The sequence below is a fragment of the Notamacropus eugenii genome, chromosome 1, assembly GCF_028372415.1.
Source record: "Notamacropus eugenii isolate mMacEug1 chromosome 1, mMacEug1.pri_v2, whole genome shotgun sequence".
NCBI classification, from domain to species: domain Eukaryota; kingdom Metazoa; phylum Chordata; class Mammalia; order Diprotodontia; family Macropodidae; genus Notamacropus; species Notamacropus eugenii.
In genome coordinates this window covers 156,321,784-156,346,215 of record NC_092872.1, presented here as the reverse complement: position 1 = coordinate 156,346,215, position 24,432 = coordinate 156,321,784, and the positions used below count along the sequence as shown (strand labels likewise).

The window sequence follows — 24,432 nt, the reverse complement described above, 5'->3', positions numbered from 1 at the left end:
ATATATATATATATATATATATATATATATATATATATATATATATATATATATACGGAGAGAAACAAATAGAGACAAAGACAGAGAGAGCTTTCTTGTTTGCTGTTTGTTTCCTCCACTAAACTGAGAGCAGGAATTGTATTTTGCCTTTCTTTGCCTCACCAGGGCTTAGCACAGTGCCTGAAAATCAGTAGGTACTTAATAAATGCTTAATGACTGACTGACATATTTACAAAGGATTAATTTCCCTAAAATAGCCCTTGAAAATTTATCTAACAAACAGGCAATTTTCAGAAGAAATCAAATGGTTATATGAAAAAATAATCTAAATCACTATTCATTAGAGAAAGGCAAAATAAACAGTTCTGATTTACCACCTTACACCTATCAGATTAGCCTATATGACAGAAAAGAAAAATGACAAATGTTGGAGGGGATGTGGAAAAATTGGGACACTAACGCATTGTTGGTGGAGTTGTAAACTGATCCAATCAGTCTAGAGAACAATTTGGAACTATGCACAAGGGGCAATAAATAAAATTGCTTTGATCCAGCAATATTGCTACTTGGTCTGTATCCCAAAGAGGTCAAAAGAAAAGGAAAAGGACCTATGTGTAGAAAAATATTTATAGCAGCTCTTTCTACGTCCAAAGAATTGGAAATTGAGGGAATGCCCATCAGATGGAGAATGTCTGAACAAGATGTGGTCATGATTGAGAGGGAATGATGAGCAGGATGCATTCAGAAAAACCTGAGAAGACTTACATGAACTGATGCAAGGTAAAGTGAGTGGAACCAGGAGAACATTGTATACAGTAACAGCAACATTGTACAGTAATCAACCACGAATGACTTAGCTATTCACAGCAATACAGTGATCCAAGACAATTCTGAAGGACTTAATGATAAAAAATGTTACCCACCTCCAGAGAAAGAGTTGATGGGAGGGAGTCTGAATGCATATTGAAGCATGTTATTTTTTACTTTCTTCATTTTTCTCCTTTTTCTGGTCTGTATTTTATTTTGCAACATGGTTAATACAGAAATGTTTTGCATGACTGCAAATGAATTGCTTGCCTTTTCAAGGAGGAGGATGTGAAGGTAGGGAAGGAAAGAATTTGAAACTCAAATTTTTTTAACAACTAATGTTAAAAAAATTTTACATGTAATTGAGAAAAAATGAGAGAAAAAAGAAAATTCATTTAACAATGCCTTCTGATAGAATGAATGGGGAGCAAGTAGATATCAGGAAAAACAGAAAAGAGACTAAGAAAGAATTCATGTCCCACAGGAATAAATGGGACAATGTGGGACAATGTGTCACTTTCAGTTCTTGTTGATCAGTGGTCCTTGTGCTGTGCCCAAATTTCTTCCTAGGTCTTCAGAACCAAAAAACGCTACCAAAAGAGAACAAGACCCTAGTGAGTTGAAGAAATAAATGGTCAGAGGAGTAGAAGAAAAGATTGAGAGCTCTATTTAGAACTGTTACATGATATTTTTCAAAGGTACCAGAATATACTGGAGTCACACTTTGGTGCTAACCTTGGATCTGGAACATGGCCACCAACCACCTTTGTGGTGAAACTGCCTCTTATCCCAATAATTACAACCCCTCATATTTCACTCACCACAAATGTCTACTCTGTATAAGGCATGGGAGTAAGGGAGCAATAATGGATAAAGTGCTAGCCTTAGAGTCAGGAAGACAAGCTGAAACCTTGCTATGGACATTTACTTACCGGGGATTCTGGGCAAGCCATTTGGGCAACAGGGTGGTACAATGCGAATGGCCTTCGGTTTAGAATTGGAGAACCTGGGTTCAAGTCCTAGTCCTTTTTACTTGATCTTGGGCAAGTCACTTACCTATCTAGGCCTCGGTTTCCCTATCTGTAAAATGAGGGAGCTGGACTCGATGATCTTTGAGATCTATTTTAGTTCTAAGCTGATGAGCCTATGACCTACTAAGACATGAAAGGGTTGTCATCTGTGTTGGTGGAGGTTCCCACCCAAGATACTTACATTGAGGGAAAAGCACATCTTCCTTGTACTTCCATACGTACCATGTGTGGGAGACCCAAGAGGAGTTTTTGCCTTTCACCAAGTTTTGCTATGCAGTTCATGGGAATATATTACCAGTAGGTACAGTGGGTGGACCTAAAGTCAGAAAGACTCCTCTTCCTGAGTTCAAATCTAACCTCAGACACTCACTAGCTGTGTGACCCTGGGCAAGACACTTAACCTTGTTTGCCTCAGTTTACTCATCTGTAAAATGAATTGGAGAAGGAAATGGCAAATCACTCCATTATCCTTGCCAGGAAAACCCCAAATGGACATGACTGAAACATCTGAACAACAAAAACAAAAATTACCATTACAGCACAGAAGCATTAAAAAGATAGGGTTAGGAGGAGCATACATTAAAATGGATAAAGGTATCCACAAACCTTCCAAGAGACTGCCAAAAGGAAGACTTTGGCAGAAAAGTAAGTCAATGACCCTGCTCGACACACAGCAATGACTAGTCTTAGGTGAAATTTTTAAAGATAATGATTCCCTCCCATTCTGCCCCCTCTCCCCCACCAGAATACAAAGCAGAACCATCTCCTATTTTCTCCATATTTAAAGTGACATTCCAGGTACTAGCCAACACAGGGTGGAAGGGACTAGGAACAAAGGATTCACTTTCGCCAGCAGTATTTTTTTATGCAGCTGAGTGTTCTGTTTATGAAAAAGTCCTTCCACTTCCAATTCTTCATTTCTTTTCTCTAACTGCAACATCATCAATATGTTCATCTTGGCAAAGAGCCAGTTAAGCAGGCAGATCTCTGGAACCCTTCCCATTTTTAAGCAGTGCCATAGGAAACCAAGATGTGCTTCAGAGGTTTAATGGTGTGTTTGTTTGGGAGTTGGAGTTTGTCTTTTGGGAGAAACTGATTGTATGAGAAAGTTAAATGTGCAAAGTTCAGATTCTCCCTGCGCTCATCCTAAAACTCTCACAATTAAAGTAAGCCATTATCCCGAAATCACGACCTATTTTTGCCTAATAGAAAAGTCACTATGTACGTGTGTATGTGTGCATATATATACATACATACATTTATATACACATATATGTATATATGTGTGTATACATGTGTGTAAGTATACAAATTATATGTATACACATGTATAAATGTGTGCACACATACATATACATGTACATATATATATTTTTTAGAAGAATCTTCAATATGGACTCCCTACTTTTCCAAAATACTTCAATGTATGGGAAAGGGCTCCCTATTTAAATAGACTTAAAAAAGACAAAATGTATAGAGTGCTAGGCTTATAGTCATGAAGACTTGGGATCAAATCCTTAGTCCCAGACACTAACTAGCTGTAAAAGCCTGGGCATCTCTGTGCCTGAAGCAATTCTCTAGGATTTATCTCCTAAATCTCTGGTTATTGTGACTCCAACTAGAGAAATCCCAGATTCCTAGGTATCTGGATGGCCTTTTTAAAACAAAAATCTTCTGAGGGCCTCTAGAGTCGCCTCGGTTTCAGATGCGGTCATCAGAGCATTCTGAGAAAACATAAAGGAACACTTCTATGCTAGGTACGGAAGCAGGCATTTGTAAACTCCCATGGTGTTGCTCTTTGTGGCATTATTTTTACTTTCCTAGTTGATTTTTCTATCACTTGCTAATCTCATCATTTATAAATGGCATTAAATTAAATATCCAGAGATAGATCTGTATGGAGGTCTATCTATATAACCTATGTAGTTGCAGATATAGATATTGAAAGAGCCAGGGACATCTATTTGCAGCAGCCCATATACTAACTAGGTGTATGATCATGATTCCTAGTTACGTTCTTTCCCTTATGTTGTGTATGTGTGTTCGCCCTTCGTTGCCAAAGACCACGCCATTAGAAAAATATGACATGACTTGTACTTGACTTTGTTTTGAGCGAGGGAGGGCTGGGCAGGTCACCGGTCTCACTTCTCCTCCAGAGCCATCTGGATCCAGTAACCAGATATTCATCAGGATGACTGGAGATTGACCCAGGATGAGGCAATTGGGGTTAAGTGACTTGCCCAAGGTCACACAGCTAGTGAGTGTCAAGTGTCTGAGGTGAGATTTGAACTCAGGTCCTCCTGACTCCTGCCCTGGTGCTCTATCCACTGCACCACCTAGCTGCCCCAAGTTTTCAGGTAGCTTAAAGAAGAACAAATCACTTAGGAGATGTTTCTCTAACAGTTAAAGTTCATAGGTGAGAAGAAAACAGCTGTACTCATACAGAATTCTTTATTTCTTGCTCAGGACCTTAAATATCCTGCTGATTAAGTCTATTTCCTCAACTATTATAAGAATATAATTTAGTTTGCAGGGGCCAAAAGAATTAGTAATGGATAGTAATTTACTAATGGATTCCAGGTATATGTATATTACCTAGTATTTGACTCATTCCATACTGGAAAACTTCACCTTCTTAGTATTCTAGATGACATAATCTCACTGAAAGCACCAAGTTCATTGCCTTCCCATGGAAAATGAGCACAGTTGAGCCTTGGCAACACTGCCATCATGTGGCATGAAGTGGCAACTCCCCTCTCAAATAAACCATGCGGAACACAAACCATTTAAGGGTGCTTACACCAGTCCTGAAAAGTTGTTTTAGTAATGCGTGCTGAATATCTCTGGTATTAAAGCCAGGGCCTTGCCTCTGGTCTGTTAGCTTCTACCAGGCTGTTAGGAAAGTCTTTTTATTCCATGTGTCCATGTTGTCTTTTTTAAGACTTCTCTCCCTTTAATATTGCCTTTGATAGACATCTGAATCTGAATCCACTTGTACAAAAATTTTAGAGCTTGGAAGGTACCTTAGAGATCACCTAAGTTCAGCCTCTTTAGTTATTTTAGAGGAGGACACTGAGTCCTGGAGAAAAGAAACGACTTGTGCAAGGTTACACAGAGCTGGGGTAGGAACCTAAGTTATCTGACTGAGGAGGAGGAGGGGCTTAGAATAGTGAATCAAGGGCTATGTTCAGAGCCATGAAGTTGTGGGATCAATTCCTTACCCTCTGACAGTGACTTAGTGGTATGAGCCTGGGCAAGGTGACCTGGAGTTTCCATGATCATGCTGAAGAGACTACCAAGTATTATCTAAGAGCTGTCCCACATTGGATGGCTTTAGGCCCTGCTTAAAATGACACTCACAAAACAATCTTTCATTTTCAGTGATCCCTCAATAGGAAACATTTGTTTACTTTGCTAACATTTAGTCTTAAAGAAAATTAGAAGGAATGGCACTGGAATTTGTAATCATAGTTATCTAAAACTCAGGCTTTCCTTTTAAAAAAAAATACCATCCTGGTTCGCTAATATCAATTCTAACCAAGGAATACATATTATTTCATTCCCTGCTCCATCTTTTTCACACTAAGGCTGCAGATCTGGAACTAGATGAAGGCAGCTAAGGTTTTTCCCTAGGTGTGGACATATTGGTGAGGGGGGGAAGAGACTGCACTTATTCTAGAGACCACCATCTGCAGCTTTGGTTCCTTGCAGTCTTCTCTCATTCTATGTACCAGAGGGTTGAGAGAAGACACCAGAGGAAAATGGAAAGGAGTTAGGGTAACATTCCAAGAGAACAAGGAGAAGAAAGAGGTTACCCTTCTCCCTCAATAATTGCACTGATATGGCTTTAATTTATTCATCTCTCCAACTTCAGTTCCTGAATGGAGCCTTCTGCCAAGGCCAACCTCCTTACCCCTCCTGAGTTTCTAGGTGGAGCAGTTGTCTCTACTTGGTCCCAGTCTGAGTTCCTTGGGTTCTAGCACTGATCTCCAGCTCCCAGGCTTAAGTTCCACCAGACTTTTGAAGTTGAAAGAGCCAGATCTTCAAGGCCCTCTCTGATATGTCAGAATAGAATATTAAAGAGCTTGGAGTAGTTTGATCTGGGGCTAACCCAGTATTAGAACTAAGGCAAGTGCATATCAGCAAGCACCTTGATATTTCTTGGTCCTTGATCATTCCTGCTTCCCTGGAACTTTCAAAGCATCTAGGGGTTTTCTCAGGGAAGCCTTCTACTCTCACTTCTGGACATAGAGCCTGGTAGGCTACATAGACGCCCAGGCATTTCTGGTCCCAGTAGGAGGCTAACCCTACAGTAATCACTTCCTCTCATACTGTCCTTGAGCTCCTTATGGGAGTCTAAGGTTGAAGAAGGGCATCTGGATGGCACAGTAGATACAGCACCCAACTTGGAATAAGGAAGACTCATCTTCTTAATTCAAATCCAGCCTCAGACACTAGCTGTGTAACCCTGGACAAGTCACTGCTTACCTTAGTCTCCTCATCTTAAAAAATGAGCTGGAGAAGGACATGACAAACTACTCCAGTATCCTTGCCAAGAAAATCCCAAATAGGGTCATGAAAAGTCAGACACAACTCAAAAATAACTGACAAAATGGTCAAAGAGGTCACTTACTGTAGGTTCTCAATTTCATGATCATTAACTGGTCTGGTGTGAACTTTAGGGTTTTGCTACAGTAGGAAGGGGAGCTTACAGTCATTAAGAGAAAAAGTGGAACAGGTATATTTTGATAAATGATTTTTTATTGCATACCATATCCTTAGTCTCACAATGCATTAAACTATAAAGTAAATTCAAGATCCTAACTTTTTTATTGCTTCTTGATTGCAATTTGATTCCCTGTTTTTATTTAAAGTGAATTTAAGGCACTTTTGAGTGCCTTAAACAAGGCTTTCCTCCAACAAAATATCTCCTGTGCTTATATAACGGGTGTCACCAATAGCTTCGCCCCATTACACATGTATTAAGATCCTGCAAGATTCCTTGACAGACAAAACCATAGAGATAACTCTGTTCTACAATATTCTAATTATGAATATCAACTGAGGCATTAAACCAGGGAGATACATACTCACCCAAGGTGGCCAGTGCCAAGAAGGATATCCTGAACATAGTCTAAGTAGAAAAAATATTCCCTATAAAGTATGTCATCCTCCAGTTTGTGGATGATTTTGTGTTGACTGAATCAAGCCCCAAAATAATACAGGCATTCATCAATGACAACTATGAACATTCAGAATCCATCAGTGTAAAAATCCATATAGTAAAAGCCAAATTAAAAAAGACTGGCTATTGTCCTGATGATGGCATACAAGCCAATGAGTTAGTATGTCAATTCTATTTGGCGAGCTATGGGTATTTATCTTGGACAGCTATTTTAGATGGATGATGACCTGGAATCAGAACTGTACCAAAGGAAGGGAACAGATTGGATTACTTATGAAAAACTGCACATAACTATCAAAACTCCCACACTGCTCCCTGAAACAAAAGCCCTCACTTCACCAGCATTCTTTCAGTGATGATGGTATATGGATATGAACTATGAAACACCAAAATTACAGCTGTGCTGGGAGGACATAGACAAGGAATACTCATAGCAGAGCTGCAATTTGCTCTGTTAGAGTGACTACCTTTATTAATGAGATCATGAATCCACTGAGATATTAAAGTATTGAAGGACAGGCAAACAATGCAGGTTTACATAAAGCTAAAAAAACACAATGATTTATTAAAGAAAACCTAGTTAAATAATAAAACTGTAAACACGATAACAGAAGACCTTATCAATAATTACAATACCATTACTATCAATCAAATCTATGGGATACAACCAGACCAATGCTCAATGGCAAATTTATACTTCTTAGTGTCTGTATTAAAAAGACATAAAAAGGGAAACTCAGTGAGTCAAGTGGCATTTAATGAAATCAGAATGAGAGAAAAATAATAAAAAGAAGAGCTTTCCTTTTTTCTAGATAAGAATGAAAAGAGCCCTGGCTCTGGATTTAGAGAAGTTTGGTTCAAAAATCACTGATGCTTTCCAGCTGTGTATGACCGAGGGCAAGTTTCTTAAAAACAATAACTAGAATTCATATAACACTTGGAGGTTTGCAAACTGCTATACGTGTTATTTCACTTAATCCCTACACAACCCTATAAGCTGAGTGCTATTATGATCTCTGTTTTACAGATGAGGAAACTGAGGTTGAGAAAGGTTAAGTGACTTACCTAGGATCACGTAGTTAGCACATATCTGAGGCAGTACTTGAAACCAGGTATTCCTTACTCCAAGCTCAGTGTTCTTACCTACTTTATCACCTAATTGCATCACTAATCTACCTTAAAAAGGTAGGAAAAAAACCTCAAAAGATGAAAATTAGAAATGAAAAAGAGGCAAACAAATTAAAAATTAAATAAAAAGGCTTTCAGATTAATTCATAGCTTTAGGCTAAAAATATGGAGAATTTAGAAGTCTTAGATGAAAAACTACAAAACTGTAAAATGCCAAAACAGGAACTAGATAACTTAAAGAGATCAGTCTCAGAAAAATCAGACAAGTGTTAACTGGCTACCGCATAATAATGCAATGGTACCAGATGGATTCACAATGAACCCTTCCAATCCTTCAAAGCATTAGGAATTCTGTTATTTCTAAATACAGAGAAATGTCTTATTATGCATAATTTTTTCCATGAAGCAAATATGATTTTGATTTCCAAGCCTGACAAAGATAAAGCAGAAAAAGAAAACAGTGGTATATTAATGAGTGATTATGCAAAAATATTCAATAAAATTTTGGCAAGCCCAACACACTAATAGATCAAAACTTATTACTATCAAATATGATTTATATCAAGAATGCAATAATGGTTCAATATGAAGGAAACAAACATTGTAATAAATTATAACAAAAAATCATTGTTGTATCAATATAAAAATCATTGACCATAACAGAGCATCTCTACATATTAAAACCAAACACTAAATAACATAGGAACAAAGGAATTACCCTTAATATAACAAGAAAAGGGTCAGTATGAAACTGAATTTGAATTAGCACTACTTGCAAGGATAAACTGTTAGAGGCATTCCCACTAAAATCGGTATAAAACATGACCATTAACTATTGTTTGACATAGATTTGGAAATGTTAACTAAAGCAAAAAGCTAAAAAAAGAAATTAAGGGAATAAACATTGGTTATGAAGAGCTTAAGGTGTTTCAAATCATAAATGGTAATAGCAGGACTTAGGATAAAAACACAAAAATTATCTGCATTTTTATCCAGTTTTTACTAATAAAAAACAGTAAAAACTGTTCACAATAATGACAAAATACACCAAATGTTTAAGCAACAGCCTAGTAAGACACATAAAACTCTTACAAAGACAGTTACAAAGTCACTTTAGTAGGATTAGATGAAAATCGAAATAACTAAAAGATGTACCATTAATTGGTTTAGACCCAGTTAATATAATAAAAAATATCAAAGCTTCTCAAATTAATTTATAGATTTAACACATGCCATCAAAATACCAACAGGCTACTTTATGGAATTAGACATTAGAAGAAGAAACTTTCCTTGGGAAACAAAATGGCAGGAATATCAAGGGGAACTTCAGGAAATCTCAAAATATACTATAAAATATAATTATCAAAAACTATCTGTAGTAGATAAAAAGAAAAATAGGTCAATGTCACTGAAAAAAGAATACGCATTTAGAACCCAAAGAACACAACAAGAAAATTAGAACATCAAAAATAAAACCATAGACTTAAAAGTTAGAAGGGACAACAGATTGGTATTCAAGAAACTCAAGATTACAAATCACATTATTGTTCAATAAAGACTGTTACAGATAAGTTGTCATTTTGCATCAGCAGAGTTCCCAGAGCAGGAAATTCCTAAAATGATGAAACCACAGTTCAGGATCCCCTCTTCCCTCAAAAAAATTAGGAAAACTAGATAACAGTATGAACTCACCCACAAAACTAGACATTCCACAAATGCCACTTGGATCAATTATTAACATACAAATTATTTTTTAAACAATAACTGGAAGAAAATTAATGTTCTAGACCAACTGAGAAAATTTTTAACTATAGAACTGAAGCAATACGTTATTAGAGACAAAACAGATGTATTTGATTATATAATAACAAAGATAATTGGGATCTTCCCATAACAACAACAACAAAAAAAAGACATGCCATCCAAAAAAATCGTCAGGGAAATAAATGGGGGGGGGGGAATTCTTTTCAATAAATATTTCAGATAAAACTAGGATATGCAAAATTTTTAGGAACTGATACAAATTTAGAACTGTAGTGCCCATTTGTCAGTGACTAAACGGTCAGACTTTATGAACAGACAAATCTTAAAGAAGGAAACAAACAGCTGTTAATAGCTGCTAACTCTACAAGCCACACAAATTAAACCAACTGTGAAGTACCACTTTGTGTCCATCATATTCAATTGAACAGCTCCAAATCAAGAGCATACTGTGTGCAGTACAAGACACTTATCTAGGCACTAGTAATACAGACAAAAACAAAAGTCTTTTCCTTTCAAGGGTCTTTCAAAAACCTTTTTTTGAAATGTTACCTGGCTAAGTACAATGTGCTACAAAACTATTTTTACCTCCTAAACTGATCCCACTATTGGGATTAGATCCTAAGAACATTGTTAAAAGGTATAGGGAAATCCATCTATGCAAAAAAGAAAAAAATGCATCCTTAGATAAATCTGTAACATAGCTAAGCACCGTACCATTCTGTGTCATTTCCTGAGATATATTTCTGAAAAATCTACACAAAGGGTTTACCCAGAGTATTAGAGGCAGCTCCCTAGTACTTTTAACATCTTAAAGATATCAAAATATCAGGCTGAATGAATGAATGAAAAATCACTTAGTGTACACTTAATACATACCAAGCCCTGCACTGATTTCTGGAGACACAGTTACAAAAGTTAAGATATTCCCTGCCCTCAAAGAAGCAGCTATTATGAAGAACGAAAAGCCAAGAACAATTTATACACATCCCACAAACAGGGCAATGGTTAATAGATCATGGATCTAGTGCTAGAAGGAACTCCAGAGATCATCTGGTCCAACTCCCTCATTTTACATTTGGGGAAAGTGAGACCCAGAAAAATTAAATACCTTTGGATTTGAGCCCAGCTCTGCTGATTCCAAAGTTCTTACCACTACACTATACTGTCTTCTGTGAGGTTTACCGATGTAATGGAATTTTATTGTGCCATAAAAATGACGGGTATAAAGAACATGAATACAGAAAGATGCAAAAGAATTGGTGCAGAATGCAGGAAGCAGGATCAGAGGGTACACATTGCACTTCAGTGAACAACACGTATGTTATTACATTATTTCTACGTGAGGAAGTGATAATGATAAAAAAGAACAAGAGAGGTAGAACAGCATCCAGAGATTATTCTTTCTGGAAGAGGCAGTTTTTAAAATTTCATTTTATTAACAGGCATTTCTTTTTTCTCCTTCCCAAATCACCCTCCCACACTGAGAAGGAAGGAAGGAAGGAAGGAAGGAAGGAAGGAAGGAAGGAAGGAAGGAAGGAGGGAAGGAAGAAAGGGAGGAAGGAAGGGAGGAAGATGTATACAAATATGTATACTCAAGCAAAGCAAATTTCCCCATCAGCCATGTCAAAAGACGTATGAGATAATTTTCAAGGCCCTGGGGGAGTGGTCGATTTTTATATTTACATTTTAATATATACACACAAATATACATCTATATAAATTTTAATATATATTTACATATGTACAGACATACCATATGTGTGCACATACACATATGCACATGTACACATACGCACTTACATATGGTATGTCTCTCTACATGTAAATATATAGTAAAATATATATGTGTGTGTATGTAACTTGGCTCACATCTATTAGGTAGATTTATAAAATATGGCCTGCATTCATAGTAATTCAGCCCTTAGGATAGCTATAACATAGCTTGTACTTATGTCCCAAGTTAGGGATCACAACATGGTGCAGGGGTTTGAACACCCAGCCCAGATCTACTAAAGATCCCTCTCTCCTTTGTGGTTCCCATTATGCCTTCATGCCATAAATACAGAGATAACCATCAACACTAGGATACATGTATATTCTGTTTATATAGTTGTATATCAACCACAGGTATATATGAGAAATAATACTAAATCTGGCAAGTATATTTTTAATAAAATAAGTTGGAGAAAAATATAAACAGAAATAAGACTGGGGTAGGGAAGGGCCCTTCCCTTCACAGCTCTCTCAGCTGGCTTCTTTCTATACCTCTGCTACTGAAGTAAGCACCCTGCATAAAACAGAATTACACACATACCTGTCCATTCAGACAGAAGATGTCATCTCTCGTAGTCATAAAGAAGGGGAATGCAGATGTGGCAGATACCAGTTGCTGCCTAGATTTTATTGACAACCACTACCTCTCTCTTCTTCCCTCCTAGAAAATCTCTAAAACTCCCAGGCGCTCCATGTGAGGGGGGACAAAACAACCTCCTCTCCTCTCTCCAAGATCCAATCTTGGATTCGTTTCCTCTCTCCCCAAACTGGAAAGAACTACAAATTCCAGGGACTGTGTGGCCAAAAGTGTTGTTACACATACGTATACTCACAGGCATATGTGTGTGTGGCAGATATAACTATATGTTACATATGATTTATGTTTTATTTCTTATATTAAATATACATCAGGGAAAGATTCCTCAGATACGGAAAAAAACACAGAGTAATTGTACCGTGACCAAAACTACCCCCTACCCAAAGTGATCAGGAAGACACAAAGACATCGGCAACATAACTTTCTTTTCTCTAAAATTTTGACAAGAATTAAAGGTGTATTCATGCACTGTGGTTAGCCTCAATGAAAACAAGTAGATGAAACAGGCAGAATTTTACTAATGATTTCCTATAGTAAACCACATCTTCAGCCTCATGCATGACTGAGAGGTACAGGAATATAAGATCCTGTATTATCTATTTTTGCTGGGTTTTTTTTTTACAAAAGCATTTGACTCAATGAAAAAATATACTTTAAAATCTCTTTTCAATGTGTCTCCCATAAATATGTCAAAATATTGTTAGACTCTATGACAGGTGTGACTATGGAAATAGTTTTGTTCAATTACCTATTAAGTTCCAATATCAAGTAAGGTATAAAACAGAGAGACATATGCTCACCCAAGGTGTTCATCACTATCATGGAGGATATTCCATGAAGAGTACAAACAGAAGGGCTCCCTGTTGATTCTCCAAATGTTCCTTTTCATAGCTGATGCGGTGTCAATTGCATCGTCTCCGAAATACTGTAAACGTTTCTTCAATGAAATCCATAATTTTTCCAAAGAGATCAGCTTAACGATACACATTGGAAAAACATGGTAGATGAATAATATCTACTGTCCAGATTACAAAACGTAACTGCCCAGGCAGATGATTAAATCAATACAATCAGCATAATAATAAATCCCCAGAAGTGGTCACATTATTTGAATTCTCAACTGTATTTTTTCCATTGGGTTAGAACCTATTACCGTATTCTATACAATTATGACTTTATACTATAAACTGAATGCATGTGACCACTTCAAGGGATTCATTATTCTTATTAGCTGGGACCTAAACAATTTTCTTCCTAATCACACGGCAAGAAGTCAGCACTGAAGATTGAGATATATGGAGTGAATTTATCATTTCTGTCTTGAAAAACCATAATGTCAAAGTATTATCCATGATTTGTAAGCAACAGTTTTCTCAGTCTCTTAATTCTTGTGTCTTCACTCTATGAGTGTTTCCTGTTCATCAGGTAGATATAGTGTATTGGCACATTTCTGTTTGTATGTTGTCTCCTCTGTTTGACTGTGAGTTGTTGAGGGCATGGACTGTCTTTTGCCATTTTTTTGTGTCCTGAGCACTTAGTTTAGTGCCTGGCATGTAGTAGGCACTTAAGAGATGTTCCATTGACTGACTCTTAATACTGAACTGGCCAGTTACTAGCAACACAGTCACTCTGTTAGCATGGCATGTAAATGAATACAATGGTGCTCAAGGAGAGGTTTTGCTTAACTCTGGAACATCACCATGTAAATCTGAATGACTTTGATTTCCCTAGCCCCAAATAAATACTGCCAACACATCAATTGCTTTTCCTTTGGGAAAGCACCTTTTATTGCAACACAACATCATCAATCCCCTAAGACATACCATTGGTGCGTTTTCTTGTAAATACAAAGCATTACACATTAGTTTTTCAAGTAATACAGTACATTTCCTTTCACATTAGAATTTATGTCTTAAATGACAAAGGACATCTACACCCACAAATTTAAGTGCACTTGATGGCTTAACAATTTCCTATGAAGGACTCCAAGATGTGTTCTTCCTAGGTTCTATAATATTATTATTCAAACAGATTCTTCCTTCCATTCAAGAAAGAACAGAGGTGAAAAACTATAAACAATATTTATCTACAGGTTCCACCAGAACGTTCTCTTGGCGTACTGGTCCTCTGGTCCCTGAGAGTTTTAGAGATGGCAAGTGCCAAGCCCAGGTAGGGTCAGTCCTAGCAATCTAGTAATCTTGGAAGCACCGTGTGGTAGAGAGAGCAACAGGTTTCAAGTAGGGTGAGATTTCAGTGTTTCTGTCTGATGTTCCCTTTGTGAGTTTAGGAAAGTCATTAAATCCAAGTTTCAGTTTCCTCATCTGAAAATAATAACACATCTTTCTGGCCTCACAGGATTATTGTGAGGTTCAAACAAAACTGTCTACATAAAGGAGGATATTAACTCCTAGAGAGCTGTAATGAGTTGTCCAACATTATAAAGGGCCAGGATCTAAATTCATGTTTTTTAATTCCACACTTAGCACTTTTTCCACAGTACCATAATGGAAAACTCCAAGTCCACCAACTTTTTTGCATTTCCCCTAAAACGATGTTCCATGAAACTCTGGCATTCTCCACAGTCTTCATAAGGGTTCGGGTCACTGATTTTGGTATTCTCCCTCTAAAATATTACACATTAAATCATATGCCAAAAATAAGTATTCACATGTGGCACTTGTGGAGGAAACAAACATAGGTTTAATTTTACGCCAGAATTCCCATGATCTCAAAGTCCTGACAACAAACATTTGCAGGTTTATCACTATATTTCATTCCCCAAAGCCATTTTAGGGGCAGATAAATTTGGATGACCTTTGATCTATGCAAAGTCCTTCATTCTACAAATGAGTAAACTGACATTCAGAAGTGTGCAGCTTTTAGTGGTGAATTGGACAGGTGGGAGGATACCAAGTATCTCCAGCTCACTATATCATCATGAGGACTAGGAAAAGCTCTTTCACTTTCAAAAAGTAATCAACATAACTTTGGCTCTCAGGAAGAACTCGTGTCTCGCTAAGATCTGACCAATCTTCTAACATTTATTATAAATACCACCAGCATGAGAAAAACTTCTTTGATGCCAGCAATACGCAAAAAGGCACCAAGAGCACAGAGCACTGTTCTATCTACAATCTCTACTAGAAAGGATAAAACTTAAATATAGGCTAGAGAAAGCAGATCTTTTGCTTGGTTTTTTTTTCCTTTCCACAAAAGCCAAATGTAGAAAAACTTAAATCAATTATCCATCTTGCAAAGGAGGTTACACTGTCATTAGATCCTGGCTCCATGTTGTAGCATCATGCTCTACAAGATTACAAATGTTGTTCCATAGAAATATCTTAACAGCAGTACCTATAAACCCCCAATTACTTCTTTCTAGACATTCTATGCAAGTCTTCAAACTACTTCTGCAGCAGTGGAGAAAAGAGGGCTCTGTTCTTTTCTATATTTTCCTCCATAGGAAAAAAGTAAAAATAAGTTCATTTTCAGCCCTGAGGATATTCAGAAAGCTCTCTGAGCTAAGATGAAGAAACCTAAAAGTCTGAAGAGAATGGTAACAGCATCTTGATAAATGAAACAATAACTTTTCTGTATTATTCCTTGCAGTGGTATAATCGCTTTATTATTTTTAAAGCATTTTCATATTTGATCCTCTTAACAGTTCTGTGAGGTAGATAGGACATATTTTATAAATAATAAAACTAAGACAGAAAAATTAAGCGACTCATTTTACGGTCACATTGTTACCTAGGGACAATGTCAGAACTGGAATCCAGAACTGGAATCTTCAACTTCCAGTCCAGGTTTCTTTCCATCAAGAATAAGGAAGTCAGAAACTGGGCCTGACTTGTTTAGCAGGCTTATTTTCAACGATATCTGCTTTGTCTGATCTCCTCTTGGCATTCCCCTGAACATCGTGGGTCTTTTGATTCAAGCTTTCTTTACCAGGAGACGGTGGAGGGAATTCATCTTCTATCATCAGGCAATCTCTACTCTCCTTTATCTTTTCTGTTGCTTCTCTATTATGACTATCCTGAAGCCAGAAAGGAAGACAACAAGGAATTCTAATTAATTAGGCAACATGGCTCTACCAGAAGCCAGCACAGAATTCTGTGCTGAGACATCCTTGGGTAAAGTACTTAGAAAAGTCAGAAGGAATCACAGTCTCTGACTCAAAAAATGCAGGATTAAGGAATAACTGGGGGGAAAAAATTGGCAGTCTTCCTTATGATCTACATGACAGCTGTTTTTGTGAATTTCAAGTGTGGCCATGTGGAAGAAGATGTAGAGGATTTGGGCCGGGGGATATTTCTGGCTTGGTCTCAGAGGGCAGACGTAGAACTAACGAGTGAAAGGGCAGTGAATTCAGCATGAGAAAGAAACTCCTAAAAATTAAAACTGTCCCAAAATAGAAAGTCCTGTCTGAGGAGATAAGAAAATTTCTTCTCTCTGGAAGTATTCAAAAGCCAGGTAACTTAACTATTTGGTAGGAATGTTGTTGTAGTAAAGCAGTTTCATGTTTTGGTTTTTTTTTTTTCATGTTTCAGGTAAGGACTGAACTAGATGATTCCTTATAACAAGGAGTTTATGATGACTGATAAAATGTTGATTGCTGTAATGTTGAGCTCAAAATCTTGAGGACCTATATTCCTGGATACCATGTACCATCACCCTTGAAACTCAATCCCTTTTAATGGCAGGCTACAGGAAACTACTGAAGGTAATGGTAAAAGCTTTATCATTACTCAAAGGAATTAAACTACAATAATCTTGTCCAATGTGGTTTTAAATGGGACTTCATTTTAACTGGAAATAAAAGAAAATGGAAGTTCTCATTTTAGCAGACTGGTTGAGTTAATGTCAAACCCTTTGCAACTTTTTTCTAAAATAATCCAGGTCTGTACTGGTTCACATGGTGTGCCTTCCATGTTGGGTCATCTGGTCCAAAAAAAGCTACTTTTGAAAAGGAGGCAAAATGGTCCCCACACGTGTATAATTTCAAATTTGTAAATAATTTGGGGATGGCTAAAATCAACAATAATCTTAAAAGTGTGAGGCCATGTCAAGTGTCTAATATCATCATGATCATCAATTATTGGCAAGTCATTAACCTTGCTGTCAGAACACACATGGAAATGTGCTATTGGAAAACAAAGAAAAATTCTGAAAAGTAACAAACAGCTTAGAGACTTTCAGTAACACAGCCATGAGAAGGGGAAGGAGGGATAAACCCTTGATTTTCAATCAATGTGCTACTTAAAAGGAAGGAAAAAGGATAAGAGAAAGCCAAGTTTGTTCTACTTAACAGACTGTTTCACTGTAGAATTTTTAATTCATATTTTCAATATTTTCCTTATAATGCAAGGTCTGGGAATTTCATGTGGGCTTTGTTTTGTTTTAGCTTAGTTATAGCTTGTCTAGCTTATAAAAGATTACCATGAGAAGCCCAATTACAATGGGCCTTCTTCACACTGCCTCCCAATGCAGTAGACATTGGGGGTCTAACTCAATGGCCTGCTGCCATGGGAAAGCCATGAATCAGCCTTTCAGAATTTGACTACTGCTTTGCTAAACAAGGACAAGATAATTAACCCCAACCCCCTCCCCCTTCATAGGAACCCACAAAATGAACAATTCATTGGGATACCTTGTTTATTTCTCCCTTGTCTGATGGTCTGGATTCATCTTCTTGGACCCTCTCTCTATGGCAGCTCTCTGCCACCTCTAAAGTTGCCCGACGGGTCACTTTCCCTAAAGGAAAGAACATAATGAAAGCACATAGGCAGTTTGCTGTAGTTAGGAGACTGCGAAAGAACCAAGACCACAGTGGTGACCGTGCTGAAGTCTTTAGTTCTACAACACAATTTCATTCTCTTTTTCTTAATTTGGGCAGTTATAGAAATGCAACCCAGGTGATGAGAAACACACAAAAAAGCCAAAGAGTGAAAACAGAGGAAGCAAAAATCTGCCTGTCACTATAGACCCTTCCCAGTCCTCCTCCTCTGCTACTGCCTTCCTTCTGTGGTTAGTTCCAGTGGTCCTGATTTGTGCCTGGCACACAGTAGGTATTTAATAAATGCTTGTTGGCTGATTCAATTGCTGATTAACATTAAAAGAGGGTTCTTGTTACTTTCTGTGTTGTATCATGGTGTTTCATAGTGCTGTCTTGATAATGAGACCACCAACTTTTGTGCTGTTATTTCTAAATTTAAATGACCCATCTAGAAAGAATTTTAGGGATCTGCTTTGGGTTTTTTTCCGCATTTTTTTTTTTTGGTGGCTCAATTCAAATGCCATGTCCTGTGACCTTTTAAACCAGCATGTTTGTATCTTTCTTGTACACATACACATTTGGCTTTGTATATCTATTTGTGCAGATGTAATCTCCATTTTAGATTTTAAGGTCTTGCGGGGCATGAGCTGAATCTTAATCCATCTTTATGTTCCTTTTCACCCTGAATACTACAGGCCCTCAGAAATGACTGTCAAATTAATATATTAATGAAGGAGGCAAATTATTAACCTAAACAAAATGTGTGGGGTTTTCCATTTTTACCTGGAAAAAAATTTTTAAGTAGGGTTAAAATATTCTTCGACTGTTGTTACTTGAAGTGTATCTTTCTTTGTAAAAACTACTGAATTGAATAATCGGGTTCGGCAAAATTTAATCACAGCATTCAGAAATAACAATATAACTTTGATTTTCAGAAAACAAACTTTGAAATAATTCCAATTAATTTGATGATACATTTTCTTTCACGGTTTATACTTAAACCAGTCTATGTTTTTTCCATCTTCCTACCCTCATTTTTTATGAGCTATATTAAATTGTTTATTTTCACATGATATCATGCTCACAGCTATGAAATATTTGCTTTAATTTTATTTATAAATTGATGAAGGTTGAATAATCTGTTGGAAAAATTCATAAAATGTATGAATATCCTGAATCAACTTAAATGTGAATTAAACAGAAATCATCTATAATATATGGCACTGCAGTTTACCTCAGTTACCACTAGATGCAGCCATACAACCTTTCAAAATACTGCATTACCAAAAATCCCTACAAGTAAGTAAGTAGTTCAGCTTGGGAGAATTTTCTAGTATTTTCTAACAGACTGTTACAGCAGATTTAGTGATGGACACACACCGTCACTAAAATGAATTAAAACAGACTTTAAGTTACAATAAATCACATTTATTTGGGGAGGGGGGGGAATGCATACCTCTCTAATGGAAATTATTTGCACATGAGATAATAGCTAAATCTATTCAATACTAATCTATTCTTTTCTTTTAAGGAAGGGGCGTATAAAAGCATTCACTTAAAAAGTGAATTTTTTGCATATTTACTTCAACAACATGATTTTACCATATTTTATTTTTGGCATATTATATTTCACCCCTTCTAGATGATGCTTTTTTACATCACTGAAAAAAATCTGCAAGCTTGACTGGGAAGTGGCCAGAAAAAGGATTTTAACATCTCATCCTATTTGCTTTGCTCCATAATCTGTGCACAACTGCGTATGGGGTCTAAACAGCAAGTTCCCATAGGTCACCTCAATGAAACAGTTTGAACAATCCTCTAATGCTGTCAGTAAGATTTTTCAGCTACATATGTTATCAATGATCACAAGCGGGTTAATATGTTTAAAATCTAATCCTTAAACAAAGCTGCTAAAAGAGCTATAAAATATATATTTAAAACATCTGAAAACATAAGAAGGATTTTTCCCCTATTAGAAAAGTCATAAAATGTCTATGACATATTAGCATATGCACTCAGTATCTAAGAAAATGGTCTGTTTCACTGAAAGTCTTGTACACAATTTTATTTTTACAACACTTAAGTGTGCAGAAAACTTCCAGAAATAACAGCCTGGAATGAAGGGATAGCCGTATGGCTTGTAAAATCTAAAACAATCCAAGAAAGCAACTCCAAGAATAGCTAGCTAATTAAAAGCTAAACTAAACAAATGTGCCTATGGGATTTACTATTTACAAGTAGGAATAAGTTCCAGGAACTGAGTATCGTTCAGTGAACTATCAGAACCTCTAGGAGACCAAAATTCAACTGTTTCTGAGAAGGAGAAGCAGATTTAGGGTTGAGTAACTTATTGAAGCTAATGTGTGACTGCCCTGAAAGCCCACACATCATCACCTTGGAAAACAACCTGAAATTTCAGCGCTAACTAACCAACATAATAACTCCAAGATGGAGAGGGTGGGTTGAATAGATGTAAAATTCTTGCTGCATGCTTTGGGATAAACAGAAGGTATCAGTCAGGCTGGGAACAGTGCCATAATTTGCCAAGTTAGGGAAAAGACAAATCTAAATTTCAAGCTTAGAATACAAGACAATTTAGGAGCTTTATGGATCATAATTAATTTATCCTTTCCCAGACCCAATGTTCCAAAGATCCCTTTTCTTCCTCCAAGGACCTGCAACTGCTCTTTACCAATATTCTCACAAATATTTTTATTGAGAATCAAGGATGAGAGATAAGAACTCTCACCAAAAGTCAAAGCAGCAGATCTGGCACCTAATTTCCAGTTTATCTTCCCCCTACTGGTCCACACTGCCTCCCACTGAGGCGGCAGCCCTTGAAATGACACCAAGTGGAATTATTAGAATTGACAACCATCTTCCTAATTATGCAAAAATTTCTTCCTCCCCACATCCTATTAAATTTCCAAAACCTGCTTCCCAATCCTTCCCCCTCCTTCTAAATCTATCCTTGTAAAGGAGTAAGAACTGTTAATGCATAAGGGCAGCTGCTGGGGTTGAGGGTTCATTTCTGAACTTCATCAATAACTCTGCAGTGGTCATCGTATCTTGGGCTACCCTTGGAAAAGGATTCCAAGCACTCTCTTTCTCTTTCTGTCTCTGTTTTTGTCTCCCTATTTTTCTGTCTCTATTTCTCACTTCTCCCTCCCTCTTCCTTCCTTTTTTTTCTCTGTTTTTCTCTCCTCTTCCCTCTCCCTTTCTCTTTTTCTCATTCCCGCTTCTTCTGGTCAAGACACTTTTAACTGCCTCATTATTATCACAGTCACAGTAATGCCACTAATTACCACACAAGGTGCTGGGATGTTCCCATTAATGTTTGTAAAAAGTCTCCTGGATAAGAGGTGCTATAAAGCACAAGATATTTCCATTTTTCCCAATAAACTAAAATGTGTCTACTTGTCACTCCCTAGAGGCCAAACAATTTATACATGTGGAATAGAAACCAACATTTCTGTTTGCTTAGAAAGAACCATAATGATCCTCCACTAATGCCAAAATATCATACGAGGGTAACGGTATCTTAGTCAAGTGAAAGCGAAGGAAATACTACAGCTTTAATGTCATACCCCTCAAAATGAAAAAACAAACAAAAAAATTGATAAAACCAACTCTCTACAGCTGCCATTTAGAATCTATAATCTAATGGACCTAAATTTATATCTGTCCCAGCAACCGAGATGCTGGGATGGCAACCAATAATGCACTGGGACTGAGCCAGGTAACGCATAAGAGTAAAGCAATAAAATAAATGTTTGGGTTTTTTTTGAAAGGAAAATTTAACTCTACCCAAGCAAGCTCAGTTTGAGTCCAACAGTCATTAAGTCATAGGTACTGAACAAAGTTTCTACCTCAACTTTTGGAAAGTTCTACCTTGTTTTATTAAAACAACCCCCTTCAGACTTGAATTCCTGTCTCAAGTATTTTCACTGTCATTGGTAAGGGTCAGTCATCTAGAACAGCAGAGACAAAACAAAGAAACTTGGAATTTTTGAGCTGGAAGGGACCGTAAAGATCATCTCATCTAGTTCTCCTACATCACCAATGAGAAAACTATGGCTCAGGCAAGAAACACTTCAGGCAAAATTCATGGTAGGTGACATTTGTATGTGGTACCATTTCTGTACCACTCTCCTGTGCCCAATGCTTGTATTTATTCTCTATACTGTAATTTAGTTTTCTAACAAGAAGCCACCACTTATTTATTAAGCTCCTACTATGTGGAAATCATTGTGCTAAAGCATTAGGGATAAAGATAGGTACTAGAACTCTAATTTCATTGCTACAGGGATAGAGTTCCCCAGATAAAGAAGCTCCTTTCAATAAAATCCTCTTTGTAACCTACAAGCTTAGAGAGTTACCTAGGGCACTCAAAGGTTAAGTGACTCACACCCAGGGTGGCACAGCCCAATAGTGCCCAAGGTGGGACCTGAACTGTGGTCTTACTGGTTTGGGGTCTAGCCACAACTAGTGAAACACTCCCTACCTGTCCTCAAATAACAAATCCACCCAGGTCTGCGGGAACCAAGCACTGGGTCAAAAAAAATCTTCCCTTTATCTCAGAATTTCCATTCTTGATTCCCTAAAGGATGAAAGAAATCTCATTAAAATGAGGACGAGGTCAAAATACTTCACCCCATTTTAACTAGATACCTAACCACAGCTTAATCAAAAACCCTTGGACTAAGTTCAAAAAGTCATTGAAAGCCTTTTGTAGAAGGGAAACAACAGCAGACATGGTGTCCTTCTTGCACAGAAAGGCTAGTCTTCCTGGGGATTAGAGGCCTTGGGTTGACTTGAATTCACTCCCCTACTTTTCAGGTGAGAATATCCAAAATTTTCTGCTGCAGTGTATCCTTGCTACTACAGAAGCTCTTCCTACTAGAATTCCAAACTTACCCAGTAACAGAACAAGTATACTTAAACACAATAGAAAAGAAGTTCAAATAAACTGTAAACAAGGACGAGAGAAAGAGAGAGAGAGAGAGAGAGAGAGAGAGAGAGATTAATCACTTAGGGGTGATGATTCTGAAGTTTCTAGGCTAGCAAAGACCTCACGCAAATTGGCTGGACTAATTTCACAAAGAAGTCAAGCATTCTAAGTTTCTTTAAAAGCAAAAAAGCAAAAGAAAGAAAGAAAAGATACGAACATTGATAAGCCATCCTAGTATGCTCTAGGTGCTAGCGCTAATATTTAAGCGAGGCAAACCCCACGCTTTTCACATTAGCCTCACTATTGTGCCAGAATTAGTAACTCCACATGTCAGTCCTTACATTCTAACAAATCAACAAACACACTGTCTGCACAAATCACTTCAAAAACAAAAAACCAAAAAACTAGTCTGGTGTAGCTAGCTGGAATCAGGAGGACTGGAGTTCCAATCCGGCCTCAGACACCGGACACTTACTAGCTATGTGACCATGGGCCAGTCACTTAACCCCAATTGCCTTAAAAGGAAAAAAAAGTCCATTTAATCAACCAGTCTTAAGCAGTTTTTTAGAAAGGGGTATTATGAAAGCAGTACAACAAGAACCTCTGGTACAAGACTTTGGTAACACACTCTCCCACACGTTAAGTCTACTGGGAAAGTGGGTTCAGGCTTACAGAGCACATGCTGCCAAGGGACAACTCATAGCTACTAGTTTCTCTAAGTCCTTTTTTCCCCTCATTCACAGCGTCATCCCCTTAATCGTATTAAATCTGTGTTCTTCTTTGGCCTAGGATCCTAAGGAAGACGTTGCTGCAAACTGATCTGAGGACATCACTTGGGACATCAGTGGGAAAATGGGAGGACAACACTCCTTTCGACCCTTTGAAGCAGTAAGGCCCTCCCCTCCAATCAAAGGAAGTTCAAAAATAAAAAGTAAGGAAACTGGTCAAAGTGAAGGCCTCTCCTTTCCCTCTGGGCCCTTCTAAAAAAAATTTAAACTGAAGTGTGGGTTTAACACTTCAAAGGAATATTTGTATTTTAAAAGGAGAGTTAGTGGATTCAAGTGAATTTGGAAGAGAGGGGAAAGGGTGTCTTTTTAAACCTGAGGGTCTTCCTAATGTTTTCTGCCTACTCCAAATTTATTCCCTTTCTCAGGGACAAAAGAAAAAAGGTCCACAAAGTTGCTACACTCCATCTCAAGAGCTGCTCATCCCAGGCAAGTGATCCATACACTTAATTTTCTCAGAGGTCACCTAGGAGAAGCCCTCATTTTACATATGAGCCAACAGAGGCCTTTGGTGACTTGCCTATGGTTACACAGACAGTAAATGCCAAAGGCAGGATCTGAATTTTGGTACTCAATATTAATTAAATTTTTATCTTTTACCTTCACTTTCATCACCATAAAAGCCACTTTTCAT

The 24,432-nt window shown here is 37.3% G+C and overlaps 1 protein-coding gene and 1 long non-coding RNA gene across 2 annotated transcripts in view; one reads left to right on the top strand and one right to left on the bottom strand.

The window, feature by feature from the left end:
- Window positions 1-14,041: 14,041 nt before the first annotated feature.
- Window positions 14,042-24,432, bottom strand: part of LOC140509523 (protein FAM169B-like) — a 110,632-nt gene continuing 100,241 nt past the window's right edge. Inside the window, 2 exon segments of the mRNA XM_072617101.1 lie at window positions 14,042-16,322; window positions 17,937-18,040. Of these exon segments, the coding sequence (XP_072473202.1) occupies window positions 16,119-16,322; window positions 17,937-18,040 (308 nt within the window). The 3' untranslated portion in view covers window positions 14,042-16,118.
- LOC140509531 (uncharacterized) lies at window positions 18,034-23,953 on the top strand. Its single transcript, XR_011968806.1, has 3 exons — window positions 18,034-18,350; window positions 22,024-22,172; window positions 23,803-23,953. It is a non-coding gene; the product is annotated as an uncharacterized lncRNA (long non-coding RNA).